This window comes from Entelurus aequoreus, linkage group LG04 (genome assembly GCF_033978785.1).
Source record: "Entelurus aequoreus isolate RoL-2023_Sb linkage group LG04, RoL_Eaeq_v1.1, whole genome shotgun sequence".
Classification (NCBI taxonomy): Eukaryota; Metazoa; Chordata; class Actinopteri; order Syngnathiformes; family Syngnathidae; genus Entelurus; species Entelurus aequoreus.
In genome coordinates, this window is record NC_084734.1 from 78,008,895 (window position 1) to 78,036,020 (window position 27,126).

The 27,126-nt window shown below is 39.5% G+C and overlaps 2 protein-coding genes across 2 annotated transcripts in view; one reads left to right on the top strand and one right to left on the bottom strand.

The window, feature by feature from the left end:
* LOC133649042 (glutamate receptor 3-like) overlaps positions 1–27,126 on the bottom strand; it is a 540,266-nt gene that overhangs the window by 60,737 nt on the left and 452,403 nt on the right. Inside the window, exons 5-8 of the mRNA XM_062045735.1 lie at positions 12,890–12,943; positions 9,918–10,079; positions 7,380–7,547; positions 4,619–4,723 (exon numbers count right to left, since the gene is read on the bottom strand). Of these exons, the coding sequence (XP_061901719.1) occupies positions 4,619–4,723; positions 7,380–7,547; positions 9,918–10,079; positions 12,890–12,943 (489 nt within the window). The remainder of the gene's footprint in view (positions 1–4,618; positions 4,724–7,379; positions 7,548–9,917; positions 10,080–12,889; positions 12,944–27,126) is intronic.
* Positions 25,715–27,126, top strand: part of LOC133648076 (glutamate receptor 3-like) — a 106,974-nt gene continuing 105,562 nt past the window's right edge. Inside the window, exon 1 of the mRNA XM_062043855.1 lies at positions 25,715–25,831. Within this exon, the coding sequence (XP_061899839.1) occupies positions 25,715–25,831 (117 nt within the window). The remainder of the gene's footprint in view (positions 25,832–27,126) is intronic.

The window sequence follows — 27,126 nt, forward strand, 5'->3', positions numbered from 1 at the left end:
ATAAAGAAGGGAAAAAAACATATATAAGTCGCACTGGAGCCCGGCTAAACTATGAAAAAAACTGCGACTTATAGTCCGAAAAATACGGTAGTCATTATTAAGTACTGTATTTTTCGGAGTATAAGTCGCTCCAGAGTATAAGTTGCACAGGCCGAAAATGCATAATAAAGAAGGAAAAAAACATATATAAGTCGCACTGGAGTATAAGTCGCATTTTTTGGGGAAATTTATTTGATAAAACGCAACACCAAGAATAGACATTTGAAAGGCAATTTAAAATAAATAAAGAATAGTGAACAACAGGCTGAATAAGTGTACGTTATATGACGCATAAATAACCAACTGAGAACGTGCCTGGTATGTTAACGTAACATAGTATGGTAAGAGTCATTCAAATAACTATAACATATAGAACATGCTATACGTTTACCAAACAATCTGTCACTCCTAATCGCTAAATCCCATGAAATCTTATACGTCTAGTCTCTTACGTGAATGAGCTAAATAATATTATTTGATATTTTACGGTAATGTGTTCATAATTTCACACATAAGTCGCACCTGAGTATAAGTCGCACCCCCGGCCAAACTATGAAAAAAACTGCGACTTATAGTCCGAAAAATACGGTAGTCATTATTAAGTACTATATTTTTCAGAGTATAAGTCGCTCCAGAGTATAAGTTGCACAGGCCGAAAATGCATAATAAAGAAGGAAAAAATCATATATAAGTCGCACTGGAGTATAAGTCGCATTTTTTGGGGAAATTTATTTGATAAAAGCCAACACCAAGAATAGACATTTGAAAGGCAATTTAAAATAAATAAAGAATAGTGAACAACAGGCTGAATAAGTGTACGTTATATGAGGCATAAATAACCAACTGAGAAAGTGCCTGGTATGTAAACGTAACATATTATGGTAAGAGTCATTCAAATAACTATAACATATAGAACATGCTATACGTTTACCAAACAATCTGTCACTCCTAATCGCTAAATCCCATGAAATCTTATACGTCTAGTCTCTTACGTGAATGAGCTAAATAATATTATTTGATATTTTACGGTAATGTGTTAATAAATTCACACATAAGTCGCACCTGAGTATAAGTCGCACCCCCGGCCAAACTATGAAAAAAACTGCGACTTATAGTCCGAAAAATACGGTACTTATTAATGCCTTATTTGGCATGGCCTTATTATAACCTTAACCCTCTAACCCTAACCCTAACCAAATAAATCTAATTTAAGTCTTTGTTACTTAGAATATGTCCCCCATACTAAAGTGTTACCAAAAACATTATAACTTTGTCTTAAATTTGAGAAAAACAACATTTTATTTTTCACTAAAGAAGGGTTCGGTGAATGCGCATATGAAACTGGTGGGGTTCGGTACCTCCAACAAGGTTAAGAACCACTGCTCTAGAAGCAAAGTCCTGATTTCACCCGGAGTGGCAGGGAGGGACATCGGCCCCATACGTCACTGCTGACACTCACAGCTCGGAAGCCTCATCCTCTAACCACCACTGGGGTGACTCGGGCCTGACAAACTGCTGCTGAGTTCGTCTCATATCCCCACGTCGCCTCACACTCGCCCCCGTGACCTCCTTTTCCACTCGCCCTCGCCCTACCCCAACTCTTGGCTCCCTTTTTTTTTTGGCTGGGAGGGCCAGCGTGATGCTAATTGAAGTGTGAGCCTCATCGGCCTGGGAGGCAGACGGCGAGATCACGTGTCGTATCAGACCGGATCGCGCTCGTATCTGGCTAACGAGAAAATCACAGCTGTCTCTGGGAAAACGGAGTGAGGTTACGAAATAAAGCCAGAGGTCATTACGTATTATGATGTGACTGCACCACCGGGAATTACCGTTTTGAGGAGGAGCCGGAGAAATTCTCGGCTCTTCTTTACAATTGGTTATTTGAATGGTAATTACTGCCAGAAGGGGGCCAGAAATCATACCTGCACGATCCCATGACATGGGGAAAGTCTTACATCTTTCATGATGGGACACTTTCAGCAGTCCCATCACAGGCTTGTGTGTGATTTGTGTGCCTCTTATAATACTGAGCTGCTACCTAATAGAGGTAGCCTCCTGCTCCCCCCGTGACCCTACTAGCCCTCAGCCATTCAATAAATGGAGGTGGAGGATTATTTGAAAATGTCACAGTCGTCCAGGAGAATTCATGGGAACACTTTAGCATGCTCAAACATGTGGTCAACACTTGCCGAGGATCATCGAAAAGTTGCACGTTGTGCCAATTCTCACAGTGACCGAGCTTTGATGTCTGCACTGAGTGCTTAAATTAATAGATTGTTTGATTAAAGCAGGTGCTTGCCTCGAGGGCAGGGGTGTCAAACTCAATTTAGATCGGGGGGCACGTGAAGAAAAAATCTACTCCCGAGTGGGCCGGACTGGTGAAATCACGGCACGATAACTTAAAAATAAAGACAAATTCAGATTGTTTTCTTTGTTTAAAAATAGAACAAGCACATTCTGAAATTGCACAAATCATAATGTTTTTTTTTTTTTAATGTTTTTTTTTATAATTACCTGTTGTGGTTATTAATATATATACTTTATTTATATATACCTGTATATATATATATATATATATATATATATATATATATATATATATATATATATATATATATATATATATATAGATATTTCTACTTAAACAAATGCTAGTACAGTGGTTCTTAACCTTGTTGGAGGTACCGAACCCCACCAGTTCCATATGCGCATTCACCGAACACTTCTTTAGTGAAAAATGAAATGTTGTTTTTTTTCAAATTCCAGACAAAGTTATATGTTTTTGGTAACACTTTAGTATGGGGAACATATTCTAAGTAACAAAGACTTAATTTAGAGTTTTTTTGGACACTAGGGGAATATATTCTAAGTAACAAAGACTTAATTTAGGGTTATTTGGTTAGGTTTGGTTTACCATGAATTGATTTAACGTGGACCCCGACTTAAACAAGTTAAAAAACTTATTCGGGTGTTACCATTTAGTGGTCAATTGTACGGAATATGTACTGTACTGTGCAATCTACTAATAAAAGTTTCAATCAATCAATCAATCAGGGTTAGGGTTAGAGGGTTAGGGCCAGGGTTAGAGGGTTAGGGTTATAATGAGGCCATGCAGAATAAGGCATTAATAAGTCTTTAATAATGATTATTAAGAGCCAATATGTTACTAATTTGCATGTTAATAAGCAACTAATTAATGGTGAATATGTTCCCCATACTAAAGTGTTACCATGTTTTTATACTGGTGCACAAAATGAACCGTGCATGAACATCACCTTGTTCTAAGAACAAAACCAACACAGTGCATGAACTCACAACAAATGACACACCTGCAAATCAGTGTGATTTCTGCTGTTGCCGTATCCGTAATACGCCGATAGGGAGAAGTTTTTATTTACACGATGAGTCGGGTGTGTCTTGACCTCCGCCGAACCCCTGAACCCGACTCACCGAACCCCTAGGGTTCGATCGAACCCAGGTTAAGAACCACTGGGTTAGAGTGTCCGCCCTGAGACTTGGAAGTTGTGAGTTCAAACCCCGGCCGAGTCAGAGCCATTGCCTCAAGGGTTGGAATCGTAGGATTCCCGAGCGCGGTAGCACGCTGCTGCTCACTGCTCCCCTCACCTCCCAGGGGGTTATCATGGGGATGGGTCAAATGCAGAGGACAAATTTCAATCATTGGACCTTTAACTTTTACGCATATGGATTTTTAAATTAAAGTTACGTAACTGTTGACACAACTCTTAAGTGTACAGCAGCCTTTATAAATAAGGCCCCAGTTCAACAGGAATATAACAACCTTAGCATATGTTTTTAAATCCTTTGATTCTCAAAACTCAATTAGTTTTAAACTAGGCTGCCGCGATTGCCAGCCCGAAATGAAGTCATTTTATATCAGGAGTGTCAAACGTACGGCCAGCGGGCCAGATCAGTCCCGCGAACAGGCCCGCGGGATGAGTTTGCTAAGTATAAAAATTAGCCGGAATTTTTGAATGAAAAAAACTGCTGTTGTAAATGTGTCCACTGGATGTCGCAATAGCAATTATTTGTATCTTTGTAGATGATGCTACGTATGTAAAAAAAACAACAAAAAAAACACAAGATGTTAGTGCACCAGTCGGGAAAAATGAGCAAACTACATAAATAACATCCTGTAATTTGATTTTGATACTATTTTTTCTCTTGATAGATTGAAAATTAACACCAATGAGTTGACTGATGAACATTATCACATAATGTATTCAGAAAGTATAAATAACGACAAATAAAGATATAATACTATTGACTGCAACATGAGAGTGTAAAAAACAAAAAAAACAACAACATTATGATTTGTACAAATTCAGAATATGCCTGTTCTATTTTTAAACAAAGAAAACAATCTTTATTTTTAAGTTACCGTGCCGTGATTTGAATGTAGTAGATTTTTCTCCATCTGGCCCCCGATCAAAAATGAGTTTGACACCCCAAGTCTTATATGGCCCAAAAACACGGAAATTCTTTATAAGTATTTATTCCGGTACCCATTACGAGTTTTGGACGTTTTTTTTATCGGATAAAGCTCTTTACTTGATCTCACCTTCCTCGGCCCACCTAGTTTCATTTCGTACACATCTATGGTGTAGTTGGTTCGGCGGCCGTAGTTGTCAAACTGGATGTTGCCCGTCATCCCCTGCACTTGGACCTGTCATGTGACACACACAAATACTGGTTATCATTTGGAATGGGGCCCATGTTTTTGATCATCACTTGTGGGGACCACCCTTTCTGCAGGTTGTGGAGGCATAACAAAATGAGGTAAAATGGCCACTGCCCAGTTAGCTCATACACATCTTTAAATCTCTGGATTGATGAAGTAATGTGCTGATCATTCTTACTGGGGAAAAATAGTTAATATGGTTCATGGGGACCACATTTAAATACTTTTGCATAATTCACACACATTTGTACGTGACTACTGAGGACCATTTAAAAAAATAAAAAAAGAAGTTCAAATTAAATATGACATGACCCTCAGAATACAGCACTACAGCTGTCCTCTTATAGGAAGTTTCACCAGGTGGAATTGATTTACTATACTGTACATGGAAGAAGTGTGAGCAGAGCAGTGAGTGCAGTACCAGCTACAGCCCAATGAGGGGGCTGCTGTGCAAATGTCTCACACTCAAACTAACCAGTAAACATGTTTTATGGGCCGAAACTTAAACATCCCTTACGCATCTTCAGAATGGATCTAACTATCATTTAAAAAGGCTTCCCTTTAGGAGACCTGTTTTTTTGTCCCCATACCGTCAGAGGTCCCCTAAAGGTGACTTTGTAAACAGAGCGATGTCCCCATTAAGTAAGCATTGCCAGAACACGCACACACATACAAACATAAAGCTATGCAACATACAAACCCCGTTTCCATACGAGTTGGGAAATTGTGTTAGATGTAAATATAAACGGAATACAATGATTTGCAAATCCTTTTCAACCCATATTCAATTAAATACACTACAAAGACAAGATATTTGATGTTCAAACTCATAAACTTTATTTTATTTTTTTGCAAATAATAATTAACTTAGAATTTCATGGCTGCAACACGTGCCAAAGTAGTTGGGAAAGGGCATGTTCACCACTGTGTTACATGGCCTTTCCTTTTAACAACACTCAGTAAACGTTTGGGAACTGAGGAGACACATTTTTTAAGCTTCTCAGGTGGAATTCTTTCCCATTCTTGCTTGATGTACAGCTTAAGTTGTTCAACAGTCCGGGGGTCTCCGTTGTGGTATTTTAGGCTTCATAATGCGCCACACATTTTCAATGGGAGACATGTCTGGACTACAGGCAGGCCAGTCTAGTACCCGCACTCTTTTACTATGAAGCCACGTTGATGTAACACGTGGCTTGGCATTGTCTTGCTGAAATAAGCAGGGGCGTCCATGGTAACGTTGCTTGGATGGCAACATATGTTGCTCCAAAACCTGTATGTACCTTTCAGCATTGATGGCGCCTTCACAGATGTGTAAGTTACCCATGTCTTGGGCAAAAATACACCCCCATACCATCACAGATGCTGGCTTTTCAACTTTGCGCCTATAACAATCCGGATGATTATTTTCCTCTTTGGTCCGGAGGACACGACGTCCACAGTTCCCAAAAACAATTTGAAATGTGGACTCGTCAGACCACAGAACACTTTTCCACTTTGTATCAGTCCATCTTAGATGAGCTCAGGCCCAGCGAAGCCGACGGCGTTTCTGGGTGTTGTTGATAAACGGTTTTCACCTTGCATCGGAGAGTTTTAACTTGTACTTACAGATGTAGCGACCAACCGTAGTTACTGACAGTGGGTTTCTGAAGTGTTCCTGAGCCCATGTGGTGATATCCTTTACACACTGATGTCGCTTGTTGATGCAGTACAGTCAGAGGGATCTAAGGTCACGGGCTTAGCTGCTTACGTGCAGTGATTTCTCCAGATTCTCTGAACCCTTTGATGATATTACGGACCGTAGATGGTGAAATCCCTAAATTCCTTGCAATAGCTGGTTGAGAAATGTTTTTCTTACACTGTTCAACAATTTGCTCACGCATTTGTTGACAAAGTGGTGACCCTCGCCCCATCCTTGTTTGTGAATGACTGAGCATTTCATGGAATCTACTTTTATACCCAATCATGGCACCCACCTGTTCCCAATTTGCCTGTTCACCTGTGGGATGTTCCAAATAAGTGTTTGATGAGCATTCCTCAACTTTATCAGTATTTATTGCCACCTTTCCCAACTTCTTTGTCACGTGTTGCTGGCATCAAATTCTAAAGTTAATGATTATTTGCAAAAAAAAAAAAAAAGTTTATCAGTTTGAACATCAAATATGTTGTCTTTGTAGCATATTCAACTGAATATGGGTTGAAAATGATTTACAAATCATTGTATTCCGTTTATATTTTCATGTAACACAATTTCCCAACTCATATGGAAACGGGGTTTGTAGATCACATTGCATATTTAGCTGGTTTCGTGATGTTCATGTCCTTGGCATTAGTAGAGTGTGCACACAGTCTGTTAATCAAACGATGAACTGGATTCATTTGAATAAAAGATGTCGTTTTTATGGTAATGAGGGTCTGAATTTGAGTGAGCTCTGTGCAAAGATATCTGCAGGCAGCGGGAGCAGAACATCTCTGCACTCGCTTCCCTTCTCTCTGTCACTTTCCATCTTTATCTCGCTCCCGCTCGCTATCTCTGCTTCGCTTCTTCCAGCCTTCTCCTTCACTTATTCACTCGCCCGACTCTCACTCCCCCCCCCCCCCCCCCGCCCCCCCTCACCCCCTTTTCTTGTCCGTCCTCCCCTACCGTTTTGAGAGCTCTCTCGATATCGATGCCTTGGCTCCAAGGTACAGCCGGGTTGGCGAGGCAGTCTCCGGCGCTGCCCCGGCGGGAGACGTCCACGCGTTGGCGCCGCAGGTACCGGAAGGCCTCCGCTATCACGATGATGGCATCGTGGGTCAGCGCTGAAGTGTACTGCGGACAGAGCAAAAAAAAAAAAAAAAAAAAAACCACAAGAAAACTGCATTACTGCTTTTGTATGTCATCTCTGGATCGCCTTTTCACGCAACTGAAATAGCAGCACACAAAACAGCTGTGGTGATTATTTTGACTCAGCTACCAACTAAACTCATTTTGACTTTGCTTCCCAATGCTTCTCTCAGGCGGCTTCCAACTAAAGGAACTTGGCACTTGATGGAAAAAAAGAGGAACCGGAGCAGCATGATACAGCTGGCCTCTTTGGCGCAGTACTCATCTCTCTATTCAGGATTTGGTGACAACTTTTCCTCCTTCTAAAGAGATTTTAGTTGGATCAGTACAAAAAAGTAATGACCTATAATTAGTAGAACATAGATGCATCGAAAAAAAGGGTTACTTGAGATAACATCACTGTAACTTTCAAATGGAGTTACCCTGAGATTGTGCAAATTAGAGCTCAGGGGGTTGCACGAATATTTGAATAGCAACATGGCAATTTATCGCCCTTGTGACTATTTTGGACTTATGCTTGCTTTTTCCCTGTGTATGGTATGTGGTTGTACGATATACCGCGATACTAATGAATCATATTCGGTACTATACCACCTCTGAAAAGTACCGGTCCGCCACCTCCCCGTGTCCCCCTGTCGCCGATACGTCGTGTCATTGCTGGTTTGCCAGCAGAAGAGCATGTTCGGCAGCGCACAATCACGGAGTACTTACAAGCAGACACGGTGTGTAGACAGAAAAGGGAGAACGGACACGCATTTTGGCTTAAAAAATAAAGATAAAGGTGAAGTTATAACACGGAAACGCCCTCAGGAAGAGGTGCTTTAAGACATGGCTAGCTAGCTAGCGGCTAAAGTACAGCCCCAGTTTGCAGTGTTTTAGCTACTTCTAAATCCCTAATCCTCGCCTGCATGGCGACAAATAAAGTAAGTTTCTTACTAGTATCACCCCTGCAGGACGAGGAATAGCTAAACATGCTTCACTACACACCGTAACTCACCGGCGTCAAAATGTAAATAAACGCCATTGGTGAATCTACACCTGACATCCACTGTAATGATACCAAGTAGAGTAGCGTATCTAGCCGATACTACTATGATTACGTCGATATTGTTTGGCATCACAACATCTTCTTTCGTTTTTCATTTATTTATATTATGTTTATAAACTCAGGAAGTATGTCCCTGGACACATGAGGACTTTGAATATGACCAATGTATGATCCTGTAATGACTTGGTATCGGATTGATACCCAAATGTGTGGTATTATCCAAAACTAATGTAAAGTATCCAAACAACAGAAGAATAAGTGATTATTACATTTTAAAAGAAGTGTCGATAAAACATTTTAAAATAGACATTTTGGGTTAGGGTTAGGGTTGGGTAACCCTAACCCTAACCTTAACACTAACACTAACACTAACCCTAACCCTAACACTAACACTAACCCTAACCCCGACCCTTAGCCCTAACCCTAAACAACTATTTTTCTGAATGCCTAACCCTAACCTTAACCATAACCCCAACCCTAACCTCAACCCCAAAGGGTAGTGGGGGTTGGGGGGCTGGAACCTATCCCAACTGCACTCGATCGGAAGGCGTGGTACACCCTGGACAAGTCACCATCTCATGGCAACACAGATAGACAGACAAGCCTTAAATCATTTGAGATTGTGTCAGTGTCTCTTGAGTCCCAGGTGACCGAACTGGTAGATTGCGGGTTTGACTCCAAAGTCTGCTAAATCCTGTCAAGGTGTCCTTGAGAAAGACTTTGAGTGCCTAGTTGTTCATGATGCTGATGGCGCATCTTGGGACACATTAAAAGGGCTTTGAGTACCCTGAAGTTAGAAGAGTAGTATATAAGAGCAGCACATTTATCTCAGCAGTTCAATTAGACAGATTTGATTAAAACTTTTCTTGTGGACATCATCTCTTTCAAACTTTTAGTCCGGCATTTGCATAAGCCCAGTGCATCAATGCGGGGTTTTATCTCCCACGCAGTTCCCTTTTAACATAGTCCGACCTTTTCACCAGCGACGGCTCGGCCAACTAGTTTTTTTGGACCACTGCAGCATGACCAAATCTAATTAAATGCCATTCAAAATCAATTTCTTTCTTGATCATTGTTTAATTAGATGTAAATTGAAGCCGAGATATAACCTTGCCTCGCACTGCCTATCGATATATTGATTGTTGGGCAGCGATGCAAAGTTTGTAGGAAGTGGAGAGTGGGAGGAAGGCAGAATGACAAAGGCAAACAGGGGATGGGAGCAGCGAGGGGGAAGCGATGGAGATAACTTCAGAGGAAACGATCATCTTACTTTGCATGCACAGTGAAAGGCCTTGCAATCAAAGTACCTTCAGAGGAGCGTTCCGGGCTTCTGGGAATTCTCTTTCATCTAGCCGCTCCCAGCGCTGCATAAACTGCTGCACAATGGGGTTCTCGGGGTTGACTATCTGAAACCCTGAAATGTTGGCTCCTCCGGCAAAGACTTTGTCCAAACTTACATTAGAAAATCCCTGAGACGAGACAGAGGGGAAATGGGGTTAGAGAAAACTTGTGTAACTCGCATTTCTTTGAGGTTTTTTTTTTAATAAAAGCCTGAGGCGAAACACTACAAAAAATATTAGCTGTATTTTGGCAGTAAGCAACGTGCATTTTATTAAGAACATCATGCTGCAGGCTGGGTGACAGCAACATGTGTTTGCTATTACACGCAAGCAAATGTTTCCCTTTCAAGTTTGCGGTGCAACCTAAAGTCAGATAAACAACTTCCCGGTAGACACTTAACTTAATGGTATGTGTTAGAATATTTTAAATGGGGTTTAATTAATTTGCTTCTAATGCATCTCTATAAATCACTTAACTATTTAATTATCAGAATTGTATTCATTGTTTGGTAACACTTTAGTATGGGGAACACATATTCACCATTAATTACTTGCTTATTAACATGCAAATTAGTAACATATTGGCTCTTAATTAGTCATTATTAAGTACTTATTAATGCCTTATTCTGCATGGCCTTATTATGCAACCAGTAAGCCATTAACTAAGAGTCTTCACTCAATAACCTCAGAATTATTGCTTACTAGTAACCCTAACCCTAACCCTAACCCTTATATGTTCCCCTAGTGTCCAAATAACTCTAAATTAAGTCTTTGTTACTTTAATAAGCAACTAATTAATTCCCCAAATTAAAGTGTTACCCATTGTTTATTTGTGTTTCATCATTGATTACTTACTCCTATTTATTTATTTACTCATGTATGTATTTATTTACTGTTGTGTTACAATTTGAGCACAAAACAAATGTGTGCTATGATACGAAAAGGGGGAAGGATTAAATAAGCTCTGCTTCCTCCTACTCCCTTTTGAACATGTTGTAATGAGAAACTGGACATATGTGATGTATCATATTGTAACTGTGTGCATGTTCGAAATAAACCAGGGGTGTCAAACGTACAGCCTGGTCAGGCCCGGCCGGTCAGGCCCGATCAGGTCCGCGAATAGGTTTTATCCGTCCCGTGGGATGAGTTTGCTAAAAATGTAAAATGTAGAAATGAGCCAAACTTTTGGAATGAAAGAAACTGCTGTTCTAAATGTGTCCACTAGATGTCGCAATAGCAATTATTTGTTTCTTTGTAGATGATGTAAAAAAAAAAAAAACACATTATGTTAGTGTACCAGTCGAGGAAAATGAGCAAACTATATAAATAACATCCTGTAATCAATCTCAGCTACATTCGGGCGGAAGGTGGGGTACACCCTGGACAAGTCGCCACTTTATCACAGGGCCAACACAGATAGACAGACAACATTCACTCTCACATTCATACACTAGGGCCAATTTTAGTATTGACAATCAATCTGTATATATATATATATAAATGATAAATGGGTTATTCTTGTATAGCGCTTTTCTACCTTCAAGGTACTCAAAGCGCTTTGACAGTATTTCCACATTCACCCATTCACACACACATTCACACACTGATGGAGGGAGCTGCCATGCAAGGCGCTACCAGCACCCATCAGGAGCAAGGGTGAAGTGTATTGCCCAAGGACACAACGGACGTGACTAGGATGGTAGAAGGTGGGGATTGAACCCCAGTAACCAGCAACCATCCGATTGCTGGCACGGCCACTCTACCAACTTCGCCACGCCGTCCGTATATATATATATATATATATATATATATATATATATATATATATAATACATTAACAATATATTTTTATTACATAAGCTGTAAAAAAAATATATAAACATTTTACTTTGAAAACTGGCAGCTCAGTCACCAACATTTTACAGTAAAAGCAGTGTTTTTTTTGTTTTTTTTACAGCATATAAAAAAATGTAAAACATGGAATAACAATACCACTGTTTTAGCGGTATTAGGGATGCCATTTTTTTTGGTTTTTTTTTTACTGTAAAATCTTGTTGTTTTAATGTTTTTTTTTTGTTTGTTTTTTAATGTTTTAGCGTCTTACTGTATATGGAATAAAACAGTACCAAAGTGGATTTTACAGTAAAAAACTCAGTCGGCGGAATTTAACCGTAAAATCTATTGTCAATTTTACAGACTCCAATTGGATTATTTATTTTGAAATCATGAGTCAAGCATATATTTATAAATACAGTATTTATCTTTATTTCAACAAACAAATGTATTTTGATATAATTTTTTTATCTTGATAGATTGAAAATGAATACCAAAGAGTTGACTGATGAACATTATTACACAATTTATCCAGAAAGTATAAACAACGACAAAAACAGATGGAATACTATTAAACGCAACATGTAAGTGTAAAAAAACAACAACATAATGATTTGTACATTTTCAGAATGTGCTTGTTCTATTTTTAAACAAAGAAAACAATCTGAAGTTGTCTTTATTTTGAAGTTATCGTGCCGTGATTTTACCAGTCCGGCCCACTTGGGAGTAGATTTTTTGCAACCATAACATGGTTTCAAAGTCAAAATGATGGTGTTTTTGTGGTTGCAGTACTGAATGTGTATGCTGCATGGGAAAAGTAGTGTGGGTTTACTAAAACATGTTCTCTTCCCTGAGTGAGTGGGCTGCAGGCAAATGGCCGTCCTCCACAGGCAATTGATAGTGTTTACTGCTAGTTTCTATTGCCGGAAGGGCTTTTATTTTTATTGAATATTCCCATTTATAAGGACATACACAACGGTGTCTTGCGGCCAGATTGCTATTGATACGCCATTGCAAAACAAGTCTTTGGCCTTTTAATGTAAAAGTCAAATTAGTTTTGGGTGGATCCTGGTTCTACCTCCTGGAGCGTTGCAATTGTTACTTACAAGGTTAGACAGAATGTAGTGGTAGCCGCGGCTGTTCTTCCCTAGGGCCACCACCTATGGGGAAAAAATATCAGTTTAGTCAGCCGTCCATGAACTTTACAGAAGCATTGGCATGAACTTGTGGAAATGAAGCAGCGTCCGGTGCTAAAAGTAAAGTTGAATCCCGCCGATGGAAGAAGTAAAGCAGGGGTGTCCAAACTGTTTCCACTGAGGGCCGCACACTGAAAAATCAAAGCAAGCGGGGGCCATTTTGATATTTTTTATTTTAAAAACCAATACAATATATGTATAAAAAATATACATTTAGGCCTCCAACTCAGGCTTGATACAGGGGACTCCAAAGGGTTTAGGTTAAAAAAAATAAAAACATTTCATTATTTAGTATTATTATTATTATTATTCAAAGTTTAAATATCTAGATCAACATTAGGTATATCCGTCAATATAAATTTTTTTTTATTTTTAGATTTAAGTTGTATGCCCTTTTTGTCAAAGAAAACCCCAGAAAATATGAAATATTTTCCCCCAATAAAATTTTAAAGTGGAACATTTCAGATTATATAATAATTGGAGGTCATCACATAACTCATAACAACATTGATTTTTTTTTTTTTTTTTTTTTTGAGCAATGACACTTAAAAAAAAAAAAAGTCCCACTAAAATTATTGGAGATCCAAAAGGGTCCTGCTCAGTAAAGTGTTAAAAAATAAACTGTTAACACAATAGTCTCGAGATCAACTTCAGATCTATCCGTCAATTATAACTTGTATTGTTGTTTATTATGTTCCTTGTTTGTTCATTTTAGGCCCTTCTTAAAAAAAAAAAAAACATAGTTTTTTATATGGCAAACACAAAATATGCAACATTTTCCCCCAAAAATATCTCAAAGTGGAATATTTAATGTGACCTAATTGGAGCCTTGGATAGGTCAATAATTCATAATAACATTGTTTTTGATTCATTATTATGTTTTAAAGAAAGAAACAGCCTGAATGACAGCTTAGTGTTATTAGAGTCAACACAGCAACATTTTATTGTCACCTGTTTACTCTTTTATACTACTTTTTATGGTTTTTATTTTTTTTATCGTATTTTTAGAATGTGCCTTGGGGCTGTTAAAAAATTACCTGCGGGCCGCAAATGGCCCCCGGGCCGCACTTTGGACATCACTGAAGTAAAGCGAAGTAAATGAGGCGCTCCTGATAACAGGAGAGACTCATGCACAGCATCCTTGAATGTTCGACTCACTTAGAAGTCACTGTGCAGGAGTCACAATGGACATAAAGGAGAAATAAGAGGGGAGGAAAATGTTGACATTTTTAAAGCAATTTACAGTGAGACAGTGAGATGCGCACCGTGGATGTTGCTCTGCTTTGAAAATATCACACCTTTGCAGCATAAAAGCGTGCCTCAACCCACGCAGCCTGTCTGAAAATAGTAAGTGCGGTTCTAAGCCCTTCCATCGCCATGCTACCAAATCACACCGCTCTTATCCTACATTTTCCTCCTACGGTTACGTGTTTTGTTGATCGGTCCAACAGTGAAACTTCATGTGGCTCTGACCCTATTTGCAAAACATGCTGGGAAAGGTATGATCATATGTTAGCTGCATGTTACCATTTACCATACTTGCCAACTTCGAGACCTCCAATATCGGGAGGTGGGGGCTTGGTCGGGGGTGGGGGCGTGGTTTGGGCGTGGGGCGTGGTTTGGGTGGGGGCGTGGTTAGGGGCGTGGTTAATGGCGTGGTTAAGAGGAGAGTATATTTACAGCTAGAATTCACCAACTCAAGTATTTCATATATATATATATATATATATATATATATATATATATATATATATATATATATATATATATATATATATATATATATATATATATATATATATATATATATATATATGTATGTGTGGGAAAAATCACAAGACTATTTCATCTCTACAGGCCTATTTCATAAGGGGTTTTCCTCCATCCTCAGGAGGATGGAGGAAAACCCCTCATGAAACAGGCCTGTAGAGATGAAATAGTCTTGTGATTGTTCCCACACATACATATTACGCTCTACCACGGTATCGAGCACTATTTTTTGGATATCTAATTAAGACATATATATATATATATATATATATATATATATATATATATATATATATATATATATATATATATATATATATATATATATATATATATATATATATATATATATATATATATATGTATGAAATACTTGACTTTCAGTGAATTCTAGCTATGTATATATATATATATATATATATATATATATATATATATATATATATATATATATATATATATATATATATTTATTTTATCATACATATAAATAAAATAAATACTTGAATTTCAGTGTTTCTGGGGCTATCCAGTAGATGGCAGTATTGTCCTATTTAACTTCTCCTCCGTTCATGACTCGGCCACCGTGTTCAATGGAGAAGTCTGTTTTACAAAATGTACAGGCAACATAATTACATACTCCTTCCCCTTCGAACTGTCTTGGATGAACTGAAATTCTTGTTTCCATTTGTTTTGGAACTTGCAAGCGTAGTTCTTCATCTTGCTCGTCGACGGCGTCGCCATGTCTGTAACTTCCTCGTTCTTCTGCTTCGTCTCCTTGTTGTGTGCGCAGTTGTCCACTCTACTCTCTAAAAGCCGTAGATGTTATGACGTCATTGGGCAGGCAAGCTGTTTATATTGTGGGAAAGCGGACGTGAGAACAGGCTGTCTCCACTCAGGTCCGCATTGAGCTGGGGGGGGGGGGGGTGGCCTCCAGCTCCGGCTGAATACCGGGAGTTTGTCGGGAGAAAATTGCTGCCGGGAGGTTATCGGGAGAGGCGCTGAATACCGGGAGTCTCCCGCTAAAAACGTGAGGGTTGGCAAGTATGCCATTTACTGTACAGGACTCTGGGCCCCATTCAGCAACCGTTCTTAAGAACACATTTTGTACTTAGGCCCACTTACGAAGTTTCTAAGGAGATTTTTTGTGTTCACCAATGTTTGCAACTGCAACCCTAAACTAACACCCTCCCCCTAAACCAGTGGTTGTCAAACTTTTTTTGTCATCCCCCACTTTGGACAAGGGGGAGTTTTCAAGCCCCACCTGCCCCCATTGCCCCAACAGAACGCTAATGCCAAGCTTAACATTTTCAAGTTTATTGAACATCAAGTAACATCAAGTTGTATACATTCAAACTCAATAACATAAAATAACATCAAGTTCAATAATAAATAAAATAACTGTGCAGCTCTGGTATAACTTGCATCAAGATCAATAATAAATAAAATAACTTGCATCAAGTTCAATAATAAATAAAACAAAAGTGTTATAACTTGCATCAAGGTCAATAATAAATCAAAAAAGTGTTATAACTTGCATCAAGTTCAATAATAAATCAAATAAAAGTGTTATAACTTGCATCAAGTTCAATAATAAATCAAATAACTTGCATCCAGTTCAATAATAAATAAAATAAAAGTGCCACTTTGCTATCTTTGCAAAAAAAAAAAAAGGAGGAGCTATGCATTTGGCAAGACAGGGTGGTGAACATGAGTTTTACAGTACTCCAGCATTCGTGGCTGCAATGAGCCTGTTTTGCACTGCACAGCTTTTCAAATGGGGGTTGCAGGCTTGACACTGCCACTCTTAAGTCATGCTCAATGTTCAGCTGAGACCTGTACTTCGTTTTGAGTGAAGCAACAGCTGAAAAGCCTATCTCACACAGATAAGATGTGGCAAAGGGGAGAAAAATGGACACAGCTCCGCTTAGCCCCGCCCCCATTAGTTACTGTTGCTATGTCTGTCAAACTTTCGCTCCTACCTAGAAATATAAAGCCTACAGGAAAAATAAGTAATTTACATTTATTAATATAGCGGAATTCACAGACAGAATCACAAAGTGATTTACAGTGTGTATAGAAAATGAAAGCATAGTAAAAAAAAAAATCTAAGAATATAATAAAATAAAAAAAATGTAAAGTGAAAGTCCTCCCGTTCCTCGCGCCCCACCTGTCATGTCTCTATTCCCCACCAGTGGGGCACGCCCCACACTTTGAGAAACACTGCCCTAAACTAACAACCCTAAACTAACACCCTCCCCCTTCCACATCCCACCTCCCCGGATTGTAAATAATCAAATGTAAATAATCAAATGTATATACTTGTTATTATGCTTTCTGATCTCTCTATGTCCACTGCTTGCTGTACATATCCTACCAAGTCAGACCTACACTGTTTCAATGTCCATTTCTCTGATGATGCAATTGTTGATGACCAAAGTGCTGACATCAACCAAACCTAACCCCCCCCCCCCCCCCACCCCCACCCCCCCCACCCCCCCCCGCCCCCCCTCCACATCCCACACCCCGGATTGTAAATAATGCAAATAATGTAAATAATTCAATGTATATACTCTGATGATTAACTTGTGTGATGACTGCATTATGATGATAGTATATATTTGTACCATGAATTGATTGAAGTGGACCCTGACTTAAACAAGTTGAAAAACTTATTCGGGTGTTACCATTTAGTGGTCAATTGTACGGAATATGTACTGCACTGTGCAATCTACTAATAAAAGTCTCAATCAATCAATCAATTCTTAGCTGGGGTTTGTCCGTAGGTAAGAATAAAATCTACGAGTGCTCCAGAGCACTCTTAGGGTGGCCTATTTGTTCTTAAGTGTGACAAGTTCCCTTACTTCTATTGTCTAATGTTAAATTAATATCAAAGATAGATAGATACATAGATAGATATAGTGAAGTGAAGTGAATTACATTTATATAGCGCTTTTCTCTAGTCACTCAAAGCGCTTTACATTGTAAACCCAATATCTAAGTTACATTTTTAAACCAGTGTGGGTGGCACTGGGAGCAGGTGGGTAAAGTGTCTTGCCCAAGGACACAACGGCAGTGACTAGGATAGCAGAAGCGGGGATCGAACCTGGAACCCTCAAGTTGCTGGCATGGCCACTATACCAACCGAGCTATACCGCCCCTATCGATAGATAGATAGATAGATAGATAGATAGATAGATAGATAGATAGATAGATAGATAAATAGATGGATAGATAGATAGATAGATAGATAGATAGATAGATAGATAGATAGATAGATAGATAGATAGATAGATAGATAGATAGATAGATAGATAGATAGATAGATAGATAGATAGATAGATAGACAGATAATAAAATGTGCAATGTATAGACATTTCCAAATACCGTGTACACACACACACACACACACATACACACACACACGCACGTACGCACGGACACAATGGCAATGCTTTTGCTACTACGGCAAGAGGCCGTAGATCGTGCGTTGGGGAGGGAGCGCATATTTGATGGCCATGTAGACCTATTTGCCCCAAGTGACAAATATTTATTTGAACGCAGCAGTCCCCCCTTTCTTAAACTTACGTTTTGACATGATGCATCCCCCCCCTCCCCGGGATAATACGAATTTCTCTTCTGTAATCTGTTTGTGTTTTCTCCGTGTGTTTGATGTTTGCCGTTTCCGCCGGAATTGTGCCCTTATATGGGGAATTAAGGGATTTTACCAATGCAAATTACAGTATTAAGGGTGTTTACATATGCATATTGGGGAAATAAGGGCGTGTTTTTATGCAAATTAGGATAGACACGCGCGCTAACCATTTGGTATTCAGCAACTTTAAGAACAGCAGGTGGGAACAATTTGGGCGTTTAAGAACACGTCATGAATTTGATTGGACTCCTCTTAGGAAATCACTTAGGAAGAAAGATAAGAGGAAAAGTTAGGAACTTATTGCTGAATGGGGCCCAATGTCCTGACGTCAAACATGTTAATCTGCGCAGGCAGACATTCATCATATAGACTTTTTTAAAATTTGTTTTACGCCACTGTCTCGTCTCATGCTCACAATTGGTCTGATGCTCTGTGACAAATGCATACAAACATGGTATATTACTGGAGCCAGAAAAGCACTTTCCCCAAGTCAAGGTTAATGTGTTTGTTTATTAAGAGATGCATCAGAGATGACTATGCTCCTGTTAAATTACCTTTTTGGGACACTGATGAGTCTGATCTGTATGATGCACAGGGACAAAGCTCCATATGCATGCTCAATCACTGAAGTTGATATAGTATTCAACTTCATTACTTGAGATTTACACAGACAAATCTTTCCTTCTGGCATAATGATGTTTTAACTAGGGTCAAACTAACTCACATCAAGACTGATTTGTTTGCCTCGCCTTCCAACTAATAGACATAAGGAAAAATCCATCTATTACGAAGTGACGAATATTTATTTGAACACTTTAAGCTACAGAAAGCTGTCTTCTCTTTCTTAAACTTACGTTTTGACATTATGTATTTCCCCCAAGGGATAATACGAATTTATCTTCTTTAATCTGTTTGTGTTTTCTCCGTGTGTTTGATGTTCGGCTTTTCCGCCGGAATTGTGCCCTCATATGGGGATGTAAGGGCTTTTACCTATGCAAATTACAGTATTAAGTGTGTTTACATATGCATATTGTGGAAATAAGGGCGTGTTTTTATGCAAATTATGATAGACACGGCCCTGCGATGAGGTGGCGACTTGTCCAGGGTGTACCCCGCCTTCCGCCCGATTGTAGCTGAGATAGGCTCCAGCGCCCCCCGCGACCCCGAAGGGAATAAGCGGTAGAAAATGGATGGGGATGGATGATAGACACGCACGCGCTAACCATTTGGCATTCAGCAACTTAAGAGCAGCAGGTGGGAAACATTTGGGCGTTTAAGAACACGTCATGAATTTGAACGGACTCCTTTTAGGAAATCACTTAGGAAGAAAGATAAGAGGAAAAGTTAGGAACTTATTGCTGAATGGGGCCCCCTGTTTGGAACCATATCTGTTTTATTCTGCAGCCACAACAGCATGTGTTTATAGCAAAATGAGCATGTTTAAATGATCTGTCCTTGTCTTTAAGCTAGACGTAAACAAAGGAAATAGGACTGAAGCAGTAAATAGCTAATGAATTACACATCCAGGAACTGGAGATGATGAAACCAAAGTTTCAGTTTGCAGCTATACTCTATTATGTGTGGGAAGACTTTCTAAAGGGCTATTTTTGTCCCCTTTATGAGGTCACTGATGTTGGCCTGCTGGCTTACATGCACGCTTCTCGTTGATGTTTCAAGTTCTTCCTCGCCAAACTCATCCAAGCATGTCTTGCTTTGTTCACTTGAACACTTTAAGGTTACGTTCACACTGCAGGGTCAGATGTCAAATTCAGATTTTTTTTGTCAAATCCGATCTTTTTAGCGGCCGTTCACATTACAAAAAAATAAATGCGATTTTTTTAATGTGAATGCAATCCGACTGGCATGCGGACATAACCAGCTCAGGGGCCTTGTGGTTAGAGTGTCCGACCTGAGACTGGGAGGTTGTGAGTTCAAACCCTGGCCGAGTCATACCAAAGACTACAAAAATGGGACCCATTGCCTCCCTGCTTGGCATCTCAGCATCAAGAGTTGGTATTGGGGGTTAAATCACCAAATGATTCCCGAGCGCGGCCACCGCTGCTGCTCACTGCTCCCCTCACCTCCCAGGGGGTGAACATGGGGATGGGTCAAATGCATAGGACACATTTCACCACGCCCAGAGTGTGTGTGACAATCGTTGGGACTTGAACTTGAACTTGAACTTTGACATGACGACATGAGGGTCACACGTACTGCAGAGTTTACGGAAGTAAAAATGGCTTCAGCTCTAGTCGGCCTGATTACTGGCGCATTTGTGGCAATTTCAAAGATGTTGTGCAATCAAAGACAACATTTTCTGAACCAAATAATTGCACGTAGAAGAGGGGACAAGTATTTTAGCTCTAGTAGTTTTACGGGATATTTTGCTTCAAAGTCTGCTTGTAGAGTTGTCAGAGACAGGAGTCGTGGAACGTTCCGTGTGTTCCTAAAACATTTTTTTCACCTATTTTCTGCTCTGTTGTCAAGTATGTATTTTATAGTCGTCTATTTTGGCGAATAATTATGACGCTTGTCGCTTTCTGATGATGTTGTGATCGGATTAATGCGACCAGAGAGCGGGAGCATTCACATTGAGGACAGATCGCATATATATCCCATTTATGTACCGTAGTTTTTTGACTATAAGTCGCAGTTTTTTTCATAGTTTGGCCGGGGGTGCGACTTATACTCAGGAGCGACTTATGTGTGAAATTATTAACACATTACCGTAAAATATCAAATAATGTTATTTAGCTCATTCACGTAAGAGAGTAGACGTATAAGATTTCATGGGATTTAGCGATTAGGAGTGACAGATTGTTTGGTAAACGTATAGCATGTTCTATATGTTATAGTTATTTGAATGACTCTTACCATAATATGTTACGTTAACATACCAGGCACGTTCTCAGTTGGTTATTTATGCGTCATATAATGTACACTTATTCAGCCTGTTGTTCACTATTCTTTATTTATTTGAAATTGCCTTTCAAATGTCTATTCTTGGTGTTGGGTTTTATCAAATACATTTCCCCAAAAAATGCGACTTATACACCAGTGCGACTTATACTCCGAAAAGTACGGTACACATACAAAGTAATCGGAATTGCACTGTTCACACTAATATGAAAAAGTCAGGTAGCATATGGGCAAACAAATTGAAATTGGCCTGCATTGTGAACGAGGCCAAACAGAAAATGGTATTGTGCAAACTGTTCTCACAATGTTTAACACAGATTTAAGGGATTACAAAAAGAGACAACTGGAATTATATCAAACTGATTTTTGATTTTGATTGGACGTGTCATTGTGAAAATGCTTAAATGAAAATTAAAAAGTATGTTGGAGTTTGGGTGTTGGTGGAGGGAACAGTGATAAAGTCATCTAAAATCATCTGTGTTAAAAAGGGGGCAGATAAATATAAGAATACCGCATTTTTCGGAGTATAAGTCGCTCCGGAGTATAAGTCGCACAGGCCGAAAATGCATAATAAAGAAGGAAAACAACATATATAAGTCACACTGGAGTATAAGTCACATTTTTTGGGGACATTTATTTGATAAAAGCCAACACCAAGAATAGACATTTGAAAGGCAATTTAAAATAAATAAAGAATAGTGAACAACAGACTGAATAAGTGTACATTATATGAGGCATAAATAACCAACTGAGAACGTGCCTGGTATGTTAACGTAACATATTATGGTAAGAGTCATTCAAATAACTATAACATATAGAACATGCTATATGTTTACCAAACAATCTGTCACTCCTAATCGCTAAATCCCATGAAATCTTATACGTCTAGTCTCTTACGTAAATGAGCTAAATAATATTATTTGATATTTTACGGTAATGTGTTAATAATTTCACACATAAGTCGCTCCTGAGTATAAGTCGCACCCCCGGCCAAACTATGAAAAAACTGCGACTTATAGTCCGAAAAATACGGTAGTATTCTTCCATCTGAAGTGTCAACTGTACGTGGCTTGTACAGTATATATGCATTTTCATGAAAGGAATACAAATAAATGATGATGATGATGAAGGGGTCTGGTCCCTGACTATTTCAATTAACATGGAAAGTACTGTACAAAGGTAAGCAAAACTTTGATGTACTGTACAAAGGTAAGCAAAACTTTGATGACCACATTTAACTAAAAGATCACTTGGATGGAGTTAAACAAAATTTAACTAAAATAAATGTGAGTGAATTTTTTTAATTTTATAGTCGGAAGGGTATTTATATGGTCCTGTTTGTCGCAGTTAAACTGACTCGTGAAACATGACAAATTGGGCAGTGCACTATCCACTTTACCCTTTGAAATAGTTTTTAATCATATTTATTTTTATATTGCTTTTATATTGGTTTTATATTTATTTATTTTTTGTTTTTATTCAATCATTGGTGGAGCTAGGGATAATATTTGAATATTGTTTTTAATATTGTTGTGCAGCACTTTGGAAACTTTTTTGTTGTTTGAATGTGCTATATAATTAAAGTGGATTGGATTGGATTGGATTATCCCCCAAATGGCAGTAGAGTGTGGCATATCGTATGTTGTGTTTTGTGACAATTCAAACAGCAGCATCAGTTGCTATGTCGAGTGGCACTTTCCATCATTTTCAGCAGACTGCATTGCAAAATGATCCACCCAGGAATGGGGCCATATGAATCCTTTCCCAACTGTATACGTCTATCTCTTTTTTTTAGAAAGCAAGCTACTCCCTGTTTCAATCCAACATTTTGCATTTTCAGGCCATGTCCATACAAGCACCGATAATTTAAAAAAAAAACACATTACCCCTACTCCAGTGTTAAAAAAATTACCATCCATCCACATAAAAGCACTTTCACCAGAAGCCATGTTTATTTTGTTCTATCAGAGGCAGAGACAGCTGACTTGGTCACGCTTCTGTTCAACAATTAGGTAACGTATTAGATGTACAATGACATGTACATAATCTTTACAGCGCACATTGAGACAGAGCCTAGGAAAGATCATTAATGTTTTTTTTGTTGATGGCCCCATGCGTGTTATAAGCCACACAAAATAAAACCTGCACCCATACTGGAAGTCCATAACTTTATTAGTGATGTTATTTTGTTAAATAAGGTTTAAAAAAACCACAACACAAGCTGAAAAGCTACATTTCACAAACAAGCGCTGAAGCTGGGAAAAAAAACAAACATAAAAAAACTCCACCCAGGCCTTTCAGGATAAAAACCTACATTTCCGTGTGGATGAAAGACTAAAAACATATATAGAGTCGTGGTCAGAAGAAGTACATACACTTGTAAAGAACATAATGTCATGGCTGTCTTGAGTTTCCAATAATTTCTACAACTCTTATTTTTTTGTGATAGAGTGATTGGAGCACATACTTTTTGGTCACAAAAAACATTCCTGAAGTTTGGTTATTTTATGAATTTATTATGGGTCTACTGAAAATGTGACCAAATCTGCTAGGTCAAAAGTATACATACAGCAATGTTAATATTTGGTTACATGTCCCTTGGCAAGTTTCACTGCAATAAGGCACTTTTGGTAGTCACCCACAAGCTTCTGGCAAGCTTCTGGTTGAATTTTTGACCACTCCTCTTGACAAAATGGGTGCAGCTCAGCTAAATGTGTTGGTTTTCTTACATGGACTTGTTTCTTCAGCATTGTCCACACGTTTAAGTCAGGACTTTGAGAAGGCCATTCTAAAACCTTAATTCCAGCCTGATTTAGCCATTCCTTTACCACTTTTGACGTGTGTTTGGGGTCATTGTCCTGTCGGAACACCCAACTGCGCTTAAGACCCAACCTCCGGGCTGATGATTTTAGGTTGTTCTGAAGAATTTGGAGGTAATCCTCCTTTTTCATTGTCCCATTTACTCTCTGTAAAGCACCAGTTCCATTGGCAGCAAAATAGTCCCAGAGCATAATACAGACGACTTAATAGCTAAATGGTGTCCCAAAATGTCCGCTACAATCCGTGACGTCATCATACCGAGACGTTTTCAGCAGGATATTTCGCTGGAAATTTAAAATTGCGCTTTACTAATCTAACCCGGCCGTATTGGCATGTGTTGCAATGTTAAGATTTCATCATTGATATATAAACTATCAGACTGCGTGGTCGGTAGTAGTGGCTTTCAGTAGGCCTTTAAGAATCGCAGAACTACAGCATTTACTGTGTTTCCCCTTACTTACCCTGCATTCGATCGTACCTGTGGCCATCTCTAAAGCTGTCACTGCTTTTAAATTAGAGCTCTCATAAACTTAACAAACCTCTCCAGGTCTACCTCTAAAAACCTCCAAGACAACAATGTCCACCCAGGACTTAATGTTTGGTTTCAGCAGTGCATCGGGGAGCACATTGTTCACTGTCAAGTCGTTAAAGAGGTTCAGTGTTCCGCAACAACTTCCCCATCATTACAGCTTAAAACTCTGGCGCCGCGGGGGTGTCACGCGATCGGAATCCATCAGTGTGCATCCAACGGCTCCACGACTTGCACCCTTTCACTGTATATGTTCGCTGATTTACGCGGTAATCCGGCATTTCCCCGTCCTTGGCTGTGTGCTAACCTTGGCTTTGGCCGTGAGCCTGCAGACACCTGCCCTGGAGCTGGGCAGCCAGAGAAAAAAAGCCCAGCCCTATCCCTCTCCCCCCCCCCCCCCCCCCCCGCCTGCCTGCAGCTCGCCACCAGACCAACATTGGCGTCACGTGACAACCTTGGCGTGCAGCACATCCTGTCATCTCCTTTAATGAAAGACACTGCTGACTGCTTTGTCTGTAAAAACTCTCAAGACACCGCCGGGGAACGATAACTATCGGTTAATGGAGTCAATGAAAAAAATATTCTCTTCTATGTGCGTTCATTTGAGCACTGACTTCCTATCATTAGAGGGGGGGAAAAAAAATCCACCTTCGGTCCCTGAGAAAACAAGCACCGCCAATTGTCATCACCTCTTCAGCAAACACAATTCAATTGTGCTCCTATTTGCCTTAAAGTTTGCATTCTTCCGAATGGAGAAGCTCATTTAAATCCAGTTTATGGCATCACCATTCTCCCTAAATTGATTCCTGTTGCTTTTAATCTCACACACATACAAACACGAGCCCTCTAACCAATTATTCCCTTTCCCGGCGACACGGGAGAGAGGAAAACGTGTTTAGTGTTTCCGCCCCCACAATAATACAATTCCTCTTTTTCATAACCTCTTGAAAATCCATCCGCTAGCTTGCTCCAGCGGCGCACAAGAGGAGCCTCTCGTTTTCTAGCCTGGAGTTTTTTTCTTTTTTTCTTCTTTAAAAGCCTAATGAGGACAGACAACAACGATGACAACCTTGACTTCACCCTTGTGCAGTCTGCCAGCCAGACAGGAAGTCCTAAATGTAGAACCGCCGTTTCCCCTCACAGCTCTGAAGGCTGTACTGTAACCAGAAAATAAGCTGTCGTATTGATGGCTTATACACCTTTTTGTGAACATCACACCATCTTTGGAGTAAATTTTGAGGGTGAAATAGAAAATGCATCATCAGCATAGGCCACCCCACGTTGTATGAAGATCAAGCGGTCCCGTCCGCAACCCCGTTTTGCATGAATTAGCGCATGTCAAATGTCAAATATTAAATGACAGGGTGTAGTGTTGTAACGATACCAATATTTTTGGTACCGGTACTAAAATTATTTCGATACTTTTCGGTACTTTTCTAAATAAAGGGGGACCACAAAAAAAAATAGCATTATTGGCTTCATTTTAACAAAAATATTAGGGGTACATTAAACATGTTTCTTATTGCAGTTAAAGGCCTACTGAAACCCACTACTACCGACCACGCAGTCTGATAGTTTATATATCAATGATGAAATCTTAACATTGCAACCACATGCCAATACGGCCGAGTAAGATTAGTAAAGTGCAATTTTAAATTTCCCGTGAAATATCCTGCTGAAAACGTCTCGGTGTGATGACGTTTGCGCGTGATGTCACGGATTGTAGAGGACATTTTGGGACAGCATTGTGGCCAGCTATTAAGTCGTCTGTTTTCATCGCAAAATTCCACAATATTCTGGACATCTGTGCTGGTGAATCTTTTGCAATTTGTTCAATGAACAATGAAGACAGCAAAGAAGAAAGCTGTAGGTGGGAAGCGGTGTATTAGCGGCCGGCTGCAGCAACACAAACACGAAGCCGGTGTTTCATTGTTTACATTCCCGAAATATGACAGTCAAGCTTTACCATTGGCTTGTGGAAAACTGGGACAACAGAGACTCTTACCAGGAGGACTTTGAGTTGGATACGCGCTACCGTGAGTACGCAGCTGCGGCTTCCAAACATTTGATCGCTTGCCCGTACGTGCGTGCCGCTATGTGCATGTCACGTACGTAACTTTGGGGAAATATATGTGCTGTATGAACTTTGTGGAGGTGAACGGTACTTTGTGCTGTGGGATTGAGTGTGTTGTGCGGGTGTTTGATTTGTATTGGCGGGTTATATGGACGGGAGGGGGGAGGTGTTTGTTATGCGGGATTAATTTGTGGCATATTAAATATAAGCCTGGTTGTGTTGTGGCTAATAGAGTATATATATGTCTTGTGTTTATTTACTGTTTTAGTCATTCCCGGCTGAATATCAGGTCCCACCCGCCTCTCACAGCATCTTCCCTATCTGAATCAGTTCCACTGCCCTCTAGTCCTTCACTCTCACTTTCCTCATCCACAAATCTT